General features: G+C 44.5%; 1 protein-coding gene across 1 annotated transcript; it reads right to left on the bottom strand.

Annotated features, from left to right (window-relative positions):
* Nucleotides 1-1505: 1505 nt before the first annotated feature.
* On the bottom strand, nucleotides 1506-12942 carry LOC123774979 (platelet binding protein GspB-like). The gene is made up of 5 exons (XM_069309701.1): nucleotides 10885-12942; nucleotides 5655-5757; nucleotides 2329-2499; nucleotides 2151-2246; nucleotides 1506-1744 (listed from the first exon to the last, which is right to left on the bottom strand). Exons 1-5 carry the CDS (start codon nucleotides 12940-12942, stop codon nucleotides 1506-1508), a joined length of 2667 nt encoding a protein of 888 aa, XP_069165802.1.
* Between the last annotated feature and the right edge of the window lie 1232 nt (nucleotides 12943-14174).

Below are 14174 nucleotides of genomic sequence, written 5' to 3'. Positions count from 1 at the left end.
ATTTGACTTCTGAGCGTGATTTTTGACCCGAATTCTGAGTCTCTGCACCTATTTTCATTTTCCAATTACGAAATTTTATACCGAAAATATGACAATTACTGAGAGCGGCGATGGGTCATATTTTGCCCAAACCCCCCTGCAGTTTTAAAAATATCTCAAATGTCAGAAACTTGACTTCTGAGCGTGATTTTTGAGCCGAATTCTGACTCTCTGCACCTATTTTCATTTTCAATATACAAATATTTATACCGAAAATATGCCAATTACTGAAAGCGGCGATGAGTCATATTTTGCCCAAACCCCCCTGCAGTTTTCAAAATATCTGAAATGTCGGAAATTTGACTTCTGAACGTGATTTTGTGACACGAATTTTGACTCTCTGCACCTATTTTCGTTTTCCAATTACGACTTTTTATACAAAAAACATGCCAAGTACTGAAAACAGCGGTGGGTTAAATTTTGCCCAAACCCCCCTGCAATTTTCAAAATATCTGAAATGTCGAAAAATTGACTCCTGCGCGTGGTTTTTGAGCCAAATTCTGACTCTCTGCACCTATTTTCATTTTCCAATTACGAATTTTTATACAGAAAATATGCCAATTACTGAAAACGGCGATGGGTCATATTTTGCACAAACCCCCCCTGCAGTTTTCAAAAGATCTAAAATGTTTGAAATTTGATTCCTGGTCGTGATTTTTGAGCCGAATTCTGGATCTCTGCACCTATTTTCATTTTCAAATTACGACTTTTTATACCGAAAATATGCCAATTACTGAAAACGGCGATGGGTCATATTTTGCACAAACCCCCCCTGCAGTTTTCAAAATATTTGAAATATCGGAAATTTGACTCCTGAACGTGATTTTTGAGCCGAATTCTGACGCTCTGCACCTATTTTCATTTTCAAATTACGACTTTTTATACAAAAAATATGCCAATTACTGAAAACGGCAGAGGGTCACATTTTGCTCAAACCCCCCTGCAGTTTTCAAAATATCTGAAATGTCGGAAATTTGACTCCTGAATGTGATTTTTGAGCCAAATTCTGATTCTCTGCACCTATTTTCATTTTCAAATTACGACTTTTTACACAAAAAATATGCCAATTACTGAAAGCGAGGATGGGTCATATTTTGCCCAAAACCCCCTGCAGTTTTCAAAATATCTGAAATGTCGGAAATTTGATTCCTGGGCGTGATTTTTGAGCCGAATTCTGACTTTCTGCACATAGTGTCATTTTCAAATTACGAATTTTTATACCGAAAATATGCCAATTACTGAAAACGGCGATAGGTCCGATTTTTCCGAAACCCTCCTGCAGTTTTCAAAATATCTGAAATATCGGAAATTTTACTCCTGGGCGTGATTTTTGAGCCAAATTCTGAATCTCTGCACTTATTTACATTTTCAAATTACGACTTTTTATACCGAAAATATGCCAATTACTGAAAACGGCGATGGGACATGATTTGTCCAACCCCCCCCCCCCCCTCCCACTGCAGTTTTCACAATATCAGTAAGCGTATAGGTCGTTGAATTTGAGCGCACTTGATGTGAAACCCTGTTAGACATTCAACTACAACATTAGAGCCCTCACGCTCACCTAAATAACGTGTATTCTTCTCTTCTAATTCATCAGCCCAAAAATCCACCAGTGTGTCTACTTCCTCTAACGTTACTGTTCGAGCCTCTCCACGTATCGGAAAACCATCATTAATGATGGGATCCAATGCATTTTCCTCTTCTTCACGTATATTTAAATTGTATACAATCAATGTAATATCTGGGTATATTAACAGTGAAGGATGGCGGGGGGGGAGAATTGACTTCTAATCTGATCGGTAAAAAATTTGTTAAATGTTCTTAAATATATTCCCGGGGAAGAGCTTACACTCTCGGGGATCGAAAATGAAAGTCTAATATATACTCTATTAAACTTTTCTATTCGGTCTATAACTCGAGGTTGTACCGCATGCTGTTGTGGAGGTGGTGGAGAAGGAGAGTGAGTGGAAGGGTGAGGTGAAGTTACACCTCCTCCCCGATCCTGTGAGGATGAAGGCTCTTGTGGTGCTATATTTTCGTCTTCAGAGAGAGAGAGAGGGAGGATAATGATGATGCTGGTGATATAGGATCGGAACACCAACAACTACCTTCACTGCTGATGCTGTACTCATCACCATCGCTGAAGTCATCTCCATCTTCATTACCGCTACTGTCAATAGTACTTTCACTGTCGGTGAGGGAACCTAGACGTGAGCAGGAGGTAGCAGTGAAGTGGTGACTGAGGGATGATGATGTTGCTGCTGCTGCTGCTGCTAGTCTCATTACCATCATTGTCGGTGGAAGACAATGGGACTACACTCACTCCTTCGCTGATGCTGCGCTCATCGTCAGCATCGCTATCATCTGCATCTTCATCATTACTGTTGCTAGTGTTGTCGAATATACATATATATTCAAACCTCCTTATCAAAAACAGCCCGAAGCCGACGGAGAACCCTTTACAGCAGTCAAACGTTGTATACATGTACACTTGCCCCCACAAGGATGTAACCTTCAATCTAAGTACATACTTATGACGTCGACCAAGCTGACGAGGCGTTTGACCTGTCATCTTCAATCCGGTGCCCCCAGAAATCACAAGAGACAAGCCCAAGACATCACCCTAACAAGAGAAATGTTAAATACTTGTATAATAGACAAAACCCAAGATGCAAGAAGATTACAAATTCTTGAAGCAATCCGCATAAAAATAGAACAACCTACCATGAATACCCAAATTTCGGAACTATTCACTCTACCCACCATGAGAGTAAGAACAAGACCAGAACATAACGATGCCAACACACAAGACACGCCTCAACAATCAGCGCCCACTACGCCTCAACAATCAGCGCCCACTACGCCTCAACAATCAGCGCCCACTACGCCTCAACAATCAGCGCCCACTACGCTTGATTAATCTTTGTATGTAGCCTATGATTCCTCCCGGGACCGATTGCCAATACGGCCCAACCCTTCCTTAGTCCTTCTCTGTAACTACTCTAGGGAAGACGTCGGCCCAACCCTTCCTTAGTCCTTCTCTGTAACTACTCTAGGGAAGACGTCGGCCCAACCCTTCCTTAGTCCTTCTCTGTAACTACTCTAGGGAAGACGTCGGCCCAACCCTTCCTTAGTCCTTCTCTGTAACTACTCTAGGGAAGACGTCGGCCCAACCCTTCCTTAGTCCTTCTCTGTAACTACTCAAGGGAAGACGTCTCCAAGTTCCTCTACAGTCTACGTCCCTCCTCCTCTTTCATGTAAGTGACCAAGTTCTTTGTTCTGTTTACCTTCTCCTTTACTGCTAAATGTTTCTCAAAATTTTTGTTAACACTTTCTCCTACTACTACTTATACTTTCTTCTGTTAACTCTACCCAACTCCTCCTCATCCTACACTTTGAAGGTACTTCTATATCTTTCTTAACTGCTAATGCAATCTTTTTGTTAACACTTTTTCCTACTACTACTACTACTTATACTTTCTTCTGTTAACTCTACCCAACTCCTGCTCCTCTTTAAGGTATTTCTATATCTTTCTTACATGATAATCTTTTTGCTTTCTCTATTTTTCTAAAACATCATCTGTTAAATCTTTCATCTTACAGCTTTAACTTCTTCCATTCACTTTACATATATCTTCATATATCTTTATATATATATCTTACGTATATCATATCTTTACATATATCTTCCATTCAGTTTACATATATCTTCTCCTCCGACTCTTAAAACACATCTACTCCCCAAAAATGCCTCACTCTCTCTGACAAAAAGTCAGGGGGAGGAGCTTAAAAACTTTATGACCCTTTCACTCAAACAGGGAACACTTTGTACTTCTGTCTCCTCCCTCAACTCTATCCTCCAATCACAAACTTATTTCGCATCTTCCAACAACAACAAAAATCATGACCTCTCAACTTTTACACGACCATACACACAGCACTCGAACACTCCTGGCTCCTCCCTACCTCCATCCACCAATCACAGTCTTACTTTTCATATTAAAAAAAAAAAAAAACTCACTACGTTCTCACAACGTTCACACACCTCACTCGAACACTACTCCATATTTATCGTACATCTGGCAACACGTCCCACCTCTCCACTATATATTGTCCAAATTATTCCCAACAACGCACGGGAGACATCTCCCGTCACGCAGGGTGCAGTCGCACCTCCACAGATCTCCAGTATCATCTATTGATACTGGAAATGGCTCAAAAGGGCCACCACTTATGGGCTATTCATGCCCATGCCACCTTTTGGGTGGCTTAATCTTCATCATCATCATCCCAACAACGTTATTACAACATTCGACGTGGCCGAAACTGCTGCATCCCAAAATGCCGCGGACGGTCTACGTCGTAAAACACCCTACTATCCACTGCACTAGTTTTTAACTTATTAACGTTCCAAGATAATTATATAATATTCTCACTCTACTTTCATCCATGATTAATAATAAAACTACCTTTGTCCTGTCCGTCACATTCCATGAGATACAAGAGTTTCTTAGACACTCTCTCTCAACACCGTATTATTTTTGCTTTCTCCTCACTTTCACAACAGCTACTAACATCAAAAGTAATACTATTCATATCTATTTTTATTTTTAATTCTGTATACCATTTTACTTTAACCTTTGTTTTAACATTTGTCACTACAGAAGGTTGAACACCGCTAACACTACTAGAAAGTTCATTTTCCTGACTATCCTCTATCATCAATACGTCATGTTCCTCCTTACTTCCTTCTACGCACGTTTCACTTTCTATTTCATGTCCTGTTTCATTTTCCATTTTACATCCTGTTTCACTTTCCATTTCACGTCCTGTTTCACTTTCCATTTCACGTCCTGTTTCACCACCATCTTCACCCGTCTACCCTCCATAGCTAATTTTACTAATGGCTCAATACCTCTTCTCTAGTTTTTTAGATATTCCAATATTTGAGTATCAACCTCCGAGTTCACTATATTGTCCTGAACCTTGTCTCTACAAGGTTTGATTTTTTCAGCTGCATTTCCTACTTTCCCTAGGCTCGACTTAATTGTCTCCGTTCCTTTCTCCCACACATTGTTCATGGGGGCTGTCGTTGGCTTCCAACTGTTTCCTCCATGTTCCTGCTGCACAATCTTTCCTTCCTTCGAGGATACATCTATCCTACTTGTAGGACCAGTCCTGGAGTCTCTCAGATAGAGGCCTCATGGGGCATAGATAGGAACCAGCATTGTGGCTGCCCTGACAATTGCAACAAGATGGGACAATTTTTTCACTGTTTTAAATCTTGACTCTAAACTCTGGCGAGTCGTGTTTCTTACCACAGTACCGACACCTGGGGTCAAACTGGCATTTCCATGCCAAATGTCCCCAACGAGAACACTTCATGCATAACATGGGCTCCTCAATGTATTTTGCAACTTTCCTGTAGCCTAGTACTTGCACAAAAATTCTTTCTGGAGCCTCACCCTTTACCAAGGCAACAACCTGACTTTGTTTGTCACCACGAACACTGTTCCTCTTTGCCCAAACAACACTATCATTGTTGAGAAGAAGACAGTCAGGATCCAAATAAGTTGGATACTTAAAAACTATGACCTTGGTGTGCATCATACCTTCTTCCGGAATAACCATCACAATATTCTCAAACTCATCCATCGTTAGGTGTTCCACAGCCTTTTCTGTCCCAACTGTTATGTAGGGCTGGTGAGCACCCTCCTTGAATAGTGGTTCATATTAAGAAGAAATTCTTAGCCAAACGAACCGTCCACTCCAGCTTTTGATGAAAGTTCAGTTGACACGCTGTAGGGAACAACAGCCTCTTCCTTCCATTAGTCTGCATCTCCCGCGTCCTGCTGAACAGGGTTTCATTTTTTGGTCTCTTTGTTATTTCATCCTCACTGTCACCGTCTCGCTGTCTGTGAATATTTCGCCGTTTATATCTGCTCATTACTGCTTGATACGGCCTGGTATTATCTTGTCTTTCATCCTCACTCTCATATCGTCTATCACTTAGGCAGATCGCCTCAGCCATTTCCTCGACACACAAAGGCACTGTATCACTGCAACAGTCGAGAACAAATTCACAATATCCAGCTGCTGCAGCCACGTGCAAACACGAAGATGCGGAGCAACACGTCCTGCTGGCATCATGCAGCAGACCGCACTAATTCGCTACTTTTAGGCCGTCAGCTCGCTATACTTTCAGCAATTTGTATCTGGCAACCCTGCGCCTGCCTCCTCCTCAGTTTGTTCCAGGCACAAGGTGGAGGATGGTATAGCGATCTCAGCTAGCCGGTGTGGCTATTAGGTTAAGTTTTTAATTAAGTAGGACATATGCTTTTTAATTATGTTGTATATTAAGTGAGAAGCCTTTTATTGTTAGTTTTCCCAGTGCGTGGGACTTGTAATGTTGCAGTTCACAGATAATTCTGGACCTGTGTCTCTGTGTCCTTCAGAGCGAGCCACGTGGTGTACTTAACTGGTATCTGCGTGATTACCTTGTTCAAGTGTATGTGCGGCCTTGTAAATAGACTGGAGATCAGGCAGTCCCCATTTTCATTATCCTAATTTTCTGTCAATGTATATATAGAGTTTGGCAATTTAGTGGGATATTGTGCTAGTCTCGAGCATTATTAGACGGGCCCGTAACAGTTCGATCAACAGGTTGATACACGGGAGACGAGGTCAACTGATCCCATGAAGGTTCTGCAAAACAGTTGGCTACACGCTCATCCTGTTCCTTATATGATCGTTACTTAATGAATAAAGTTTATTCCTAATGATGCATATCAGAGGCTCATGAAATAAATGGACCTCTAGGGGTTGGTTTCAACTGAGCTATGATAGCAGCGCTTGCTTGCACTTTCACCAGGCGCACTTCACTTAGCCCTAATGTTACCTAGTCTTAGTTTAGAGAGAGAGAGAGAGAGAGAGAGAGAGAGAGAGAGAGAGAGAGAGAGAGAGAGAGAGAGAGAGAGAGAGAGAGAGAGAGAGAGAGACAGAGACAGAGACAGAGAGAGAGAGAGAGAGAGAGAGAGAGAGAGAGAGAGAGAGAGAGAGAGACAGAGACAGAGACAGAGACAGAGACAGAGACAGAGAGAGAGAGAGAGAGAGAGAGAGAGAGAGAGAGAGAGAGAGAGAGAGAGAGAGAGAGAGAGACAGAGACAGAGACAGAGACAGAGAGAGAGAGAGAGAGAGAGAGAGAGAGAGAGAGAGAGAGAGAGAGAGACAGAGAGAGAGAGAGAGAGAGAGAGAGAGAGAGAGAGAGAGAGAGAGAGAGAGAGAGAGAGAGAGAGAGAGAGAGAGAGAGAGAGAGACAGAGACAGAGACAGAGAGAGAGAGAGAGAGAGAGAGAGAGAGAGAGAGAGAGAGAGAGAGAGAGAGAGAGAGACAGAGAGACAGAGAGACAGAGAGAGAGAGAGACAGAGAGACAGAGAGAGAGAGAGAGAGAGAGAGAGAGAGAGAGAGAGAGAGAGAGAGAGAGAGAGAGAGAGAGAGAGAGAGAGAGAGAGAGAGAGAGAGAGAGAGAGAGACAGAGAGAGAGACAGAGAGAGAGACAGAGAGAGAGACAGAGAGAGAGAGAGAGAGAGAGAGAGAGAGAGAGAGAGAGAGAGAGAGAGAGAGAGAGAGAGAGAGAGAGAGAGAGAGAGAGAGAGAGAGAGAGAGAGAGAGTGAGATTATTACGGACAATTAGGGGTATAACATAAGTGCATTACACCCCTCGCCCGCCACACTTACCACTCGGGGGAACATTAGACAATCCCCACAAGTGCAGTGCACGGGGCCACCACGTTAATAATATGGTGTCGCCCGCTGCTGTGACTGTGGTGGTGGTGGTGGTGGTGGTGGTGGTGGTGAACTAGTGTTGGTGTGGTGGTAATAGTACTGGTGGTGAGGACTGGTACGTGGGGCTTACCTCACCATCACTACCAGGGTGTGTTCTCTACTAGCAACCTGCCCCTGGGGACTTGTGCAGCGTTCTTGAGTTGCTGTTCACTATGATATTATCTGGCCATACACTCGCTGGCCACTTGTGTGTGGTACCAGTGTTTATATACATTTCTTTGACTCATTTGTGTTTCCAGCTCCCAACGTACTATGTTCTGTTGTGTTGCAATGTTTCTTTCAATGCAATGTGTTCGCCGTGTTTCTTTCCCCTCAGTATCTTGTATGTTGTGATCATATCCTCTTTGTTTTTGTTTCTCTATGGTTGTGAGAACAAGTTTCCTTAGTGGTATCCTAATGATCGTAGTAGTGGTGGTGACGGTGGTATACATTTGTGATCCTTGGCCTTATCTTCCTTCCTCCTCTTGGGCTGGACGGTAGAGCGACGGTCTCGCTTCATCCCCGACCGTCCAAGTGGTTGAGCACCATTCTTCTTCCCCGTCCCATCCCACATCCTTATCCTGACCCCTTCCCAGTGCTATATAGTCGTAATGGCTTGGCGCTTTCCCCTGATAAATACCTTCCCTTCCTTCCTTCTTCCTCCTCCTTCTCCTCATCCTCCTCCTGCTCCTGCTCCTGCTGGTGACCTTGAGGGTGTTGTCAACCGCATGCTCGCTGACCAAGTCGCCTCAGAATCTTCACTCCCTCCGTTCTCTTATCATTTTGAATCGCCTCACATTTTCCACGGCCTTCATGTTAATATTCTAACATTATTTATAAAAAGCAAACACAATTTACAACGACTCTTCCTTTGTTACACGTGAGAAGCCTCGCCGCCTAACACTGAGAAACCTGTCGGCGGCATACCGGATAATGTGACCAATTTCTCCACAAACGTAAACAAAGCCTCATAAAAACAAAAGCGAAACTCTCGGTAAACAGCTTAGACGAGACCCATTTTTTGTTCAAGCTTTGATTTAAAGTTCATATTTACGTAATATTACGTAACTACAAACTTTGTACAAATGTTACAATTGTCTATTAACTTACACAACATGTTTCAAATATCACTAATATTGTAATGGACCAATCTATACATATATATATATATATATATATATATATATATATATATATATATATATATATATATATATATATATATATATATATATATATATATATATAATGGTAACGGTTAACACATCGTTGGCTGCTATATTTTTTACTTCAATAAAAAAGTGTCTAGGACTCTAGAAAATAATATTACTTAATGCAATACAAATTGGAGTACAGGTGGAATAGAGGTCAATAATACAGGTCACTAACAGGTGGTGACGTAGAGGTCAGTAACGAGGATCACTATAACAGCTGGTCTGAGGGGTGTAATATAATACACAGTATGTACACTGTACATACTGTGTACACTGTTAACAATCTTGCTTACCTCATTATCTGGTAGGTCCTCTGGTAGGTTAGGATAAGAGCACTTTAGTAGGACACTTTCTTGACGTTTGGGCACCTTAGGAGGTCGGGCTGCATAATCACCATTGCATTAATTCAGTAAATAATTAGAATATTATCCCCTGTATCTTCATCATTCTTCATTACAGAACCAACATAAGTATTTCCATATTTATTAATAGAAAAAACACCAGGAGAGCGCTAATATTTTAAATTATAAATTCTTACACTAAATGCAACGCCTCATATCGTGTATTGGGCCTAGGAAGGTTAGGTTAGTTTAGTCAGTCTTTGAAATACAAATAAAAAATAGTTTTCCGGTTTGACCAACGCAATGGTGCTGATTTCTAATTTCAGCCGCTAAATTTGTGGCTGATGCCATAAGATGGGAAGCCTAGCTCATTCTCTTGAGATAAACTGTTGTTGGATAACATCTCGACTCTCAGCTTGCAGTTTAATTAAGATATCAGACCCATTCCTAATGAACTCTTAGTCTTAGTTTAAAGAATGGGAGAGAGAGAGAGAGAGAGAGAGAGAGAGAGAGAGAGAGAGAGAGAGAGAGAGAGAGAGAGAGAGAGAGAGAGAGAGAGAGAGAGAGAGAGAGAGAGACAGAGACAGAGACAGAGACAGAGAGAGACAGAGAGAGAGAGAGAGAGAGAGACAGAGACAGAGAGAGACAGAGAGAGAGAGAGAGAGAGAGAGATAATGATACTCTATTACAACACATCAAGACAGTGGGCCACCTCAGTTGGTCTGTTTGCTAAAACCAAATGACTGCCAAGATAAACACACACACACACACACACACACACACACACACACACACACACACACACACACACACACACACACACACACACACACACACACACAGGGGCCGGTAGCTGACTGGTCAGCACGATGGACGCGTGATCCCGTGGTCGCGGGTTCGATTCCTGGCGCCGGCGAGAAACAACGGGCAATGAGTTTCTTTCACCCTGATGCTCCTGTTACCTAGCAGTAAATGGGTACCTGGGAGTTAGTCAGCTGTCACGGGCTGCTTCCTGGGGTGTGTGTGGTGTGGGAAAAAAACAGTAGTTAGTAACAGTTGATTGACAGTTGAGAGGCGGGCCGAAAGAGCAGAGCTCAACCCCCGCCAGCACAACTAGGTGAATGCAACTAGGTGAATACACATACACACAAGACAAAGTTAGATAAGATTCAGCGGTATGCCACCACTTCTCGTCCCGGAACTGAGAGGTATGAGCTACGAGGAAAGGCTAAAGGAGCTGAACCTCACGTCGCTTGAAAAAAGAAGAGTAAAGGGAGACATGATCACCACCTCTAAAATTCTCAGGGGAATTGACAGGGTGGACAAAGACAAACTCTTCAGCACTTGTGGGACACGAACAAGGGGACACAGGTGATAACTTAGTACCCTAATGAGCCACAAATTTAACATCAACTTAGGCGACCAGCAAGTTGATGGTCAAACTTAACATCAAGTTAACTTACCGTTAACGCTCTTTCACTTTCCGTTAACGCTCCTTCACTTACCGTTGACGCTCTTTCATTTTCCGTTAACGCTCCTTCACTTACCGTTGACGCTCTTTCACTTTCCGTTAACGCTCCTCCACTTACCGTTGACGCTCTTTCACTTTCCGTTAACGCTCCTTCACTTACCGTTGACGCTCTTTCATTTTCCGTTAACGCTCCTTCAATTACCGTTGACGCTCTTTCACTTTCCGTTAACGCTCCTCCACTTACCGTTGACGCTCTTTCACTTTCCGTTAACGCTCCTTCACTTACCGTTGACGCTCTTTCATTTTCCGTTAACGCTCCTTCACTTACCGTTGACGCTCTTTCACTTTCCGTTAACGCTCCTTCACTTACCGTTGACGCTCTTTCACTTTCCGTTAACGCTCCTTCACTTACCGTTGACGCTCTTTCACTTTCCGTTAACGCTCCTTCACTTACCGTTAACGCTCCTTCACTTACCGTTGACGCTCTTTCACTTTCCGTTAACGCTCCTTCACTTACCGTTGACGCTCTTTCACTTTCCGTTAACGCTCCTTCACTTTCCGTTAACGTTCTTTCACTTTCCGTTAACGCTCCTTCACTTACCGTTAACGCTCCTTCACTTACCGTTAACGCTCCTTCACTTACCGTTAACGCTCCTTTACTTTCCGTTAACGCTCCTTCACTTTCCGTTGACGCTCCTTCACTTACCGTTAACGCTCCTTCACTTTCCGTTGACGCTCCTTCACTTACCGTTAACGCTCCTACGTCTTCCGTTGCTTCTTCACTTACCGTTAACGCTCTTTCACTTTCCGTTAACGCTCCTTCACTTACCGTTAGCGCTCCTTCACTTACCGTTAACGCTCCTACGTCTTCCGTTGCTTCTTCACTTACCGTTAACGCTCTTTCACTTTCCGTTAACGCTCCTTCACTTACCGTTAACGCTCCTTCACTTACCGTTAACGCTCCTTCACTTACCGTTAACGCTCCTTCACTTTCCGTTAACGATCCTTCACTTTCCGTTAACGCTCCTTCACTTTCCGTTGACGCTCCTTCACTTACCGTTAACGCTCCTACGTCTTCCGTTGCTTCTTCACTTACCGTTAACGCTCTTTCACTTTCCGTTAACGCTCCTTCACTTACCGTTAACGCTCCTTCACTTACCGTTAACGATCCTTCACTTTCCGTTAACGCTCCTTCACTTTCCGTTGACGCTCCTTCACTTACCGTTAACGCTCCTACGTCTTCCGTTGCTTCTTCACTTACCGTTAACGATCCTTCACTTTCCGTTAACGCTCTTTCACTTTCCGTTAACGCTCCTTCACTTACCGTTAACGCTCCTTCACTTACCGTTGACGCTCCTTCACTTACCGTTAACGCTCCTACGTCTTCCATTGCTTCTTCACTTACCGTTAACGCTCCTACGTCTTCCGTTGCTTCTTCACTTACCGTTAACGCTCCTACGTCTTCCGTTGCTTCTTCACTTACCGTTAACGATCCTTCACTTTCCGTTAACGCTCTTTCACTTTCCGTTAACGCTCCTTCACTTACCGTTAACGATCCTTCACTTTCCGTTAACGCTCTTTCACTTTCCGTTAACGCTCCTTCACTTACCGTTAACGCTCCTTCACTTACCGTTGACGCTCCTTCACTTACCGTTAACGCTCCTACGTCTTCCGTTGCTTCTTCACTTACCGTTAACGCTCCTACGTCTTCCGTTGCTTCTTCACTTACCGTTAACGCTCCTACGTCTTCCGTTGCTTCTTCACTTACCGTTAACGCTCCTACGTCTTCCGTTGCTTCTTCACTTACCGTTAACGCTCCTACGTCTTCCGTTGCTTCTTCACTTACCGTTAACGCTCCTACGTCTTCCGTTGCTTCTTCACTTACCGTTAACGCTCCTACGTCTTCCGTTGCTTCTTCACTTACCATTAACGCTCCTACGTCTTCCGTTGCTTCTTCACTTACCGTTAACGCTTCTACGTCTTCCGTTGCTTCTTCTTGTGTTGCCTGAGGCTGACTGGCGGTCCCAACACACAAGAGAAATGTGTACATACGCTAACCAACGAATGTGATATACTTATAGTGAGCCTCTTGTAGTACGACCACACAGCCTTGTGAGGGAGCACGGGCAGCTGGGGCGTCACGCAATGGTGCCCAACCACTCCCCAGGTCCCATGAGGGGACTCAACTCCCAACTGCAAGAAACGAGATCGAGGCTGTATCGACTACTCCAAATGTTTGGGGAAAGCGGGGAAGAACTTGACCATCTCCTAAATCCGGATTCATGAACGGATTCTTCCCGGATTCACGAACGGATTCTTGCCGGATTCACGAACGGATTCTTGTTATGATCACCCAAACTCCATCGACCGTTGTTCAAACACCCGCTCCCCCTTATGATTCCATGTATTTTACTAATGAATATTGATGTATAAAACACCTTGGGAGCGTATTAATGATTAGCGAAGGGGTGAGATAAGGAGAGGAAGAGAGAGGGCGGGGAGCAGAGAGTGGACAGTACTTGGGGTGGTGGCGGGAGCGGCCAGCACACCCCCGTCACCAGGGAGGGAGAGAGAGAGAGAGAGAGAGAGAGAGCAAGTGAGTGGCAGCACCAGGCGCACACTGCATCTTTAACCATCCTTCCTCATCCTCCCTCCATCTCCTAGTTCCCCCCTCCTGCTTGTCCCCTCTCCTGCTTGTTACCCTCCTGCTTGCCCCCCTTCTGCTTGTCCCCTCTCCTGCCTGTCCCCCTCCTGCTTGTTACCGTCCTGCTTGTCCCCCCTCCTTCTTGTCACCCTCCTGCTTGTCACCCTCCTGCTTGTCCCCCCTCGTGCTTGTCTCCCTCCTGCTTGTCCACCTCCTGCTTGTCCCCCCTCCTGCTTGTCCCCCTCCTGCTTGTCCCCCTCCTGCTTGTTACCCTCCTGCTTGTCCCCTCCTGCTTGTCCCCCTCCTGCTTGTCCCCCTTCCTGCTTGTCTCCCCTCCTGCTTGTCCCCCCTCCTGCTTGTCCCCCTTCTGCTTGTCCCCCTCCCGCTTGTCCCCTCCTGCTTGTTACCCTCTGGCTTGTCACCCTCCTGCTTGTTATCCCTCCAGCTTGTTGCCCTCCTGCTTGTCCCCCCTCCTGCTTGTCCCCCCTCCTGCTTGTCCCCCCTCCTGCTTGCTACCCTCCTGCTTGTTACCATCCTGCTTGTTCCCCCCTCCTGCTTGTTACCCTCCTGCTTGTCCCCCTCCTGCTTGTTCCCCTCTTGCTTGTCCCCCTCCTGCTTGTCACCCTCCTGCTTGTTAC

Source organism: Procambarus clarkii, chromosome 65 (genome assembly GCF_040958095.1).
Source record: "Procambarus clarkii isolate CNS0578487 chromosome 65, FALCON_Pclarkii_2.0, whole genome shotgun sequence".
Taxonomy (NCBI): Eukaryota; Metazoa; Arthropoda; class Malacostraca; order Decapoda; family Cambaridae; genus Procambarus; species Procambarus clarkii.
Note: the sequence above shows the minus strand (reverse complement) of the source record. Positions and strands in the feature narration are given on the sequence as shown.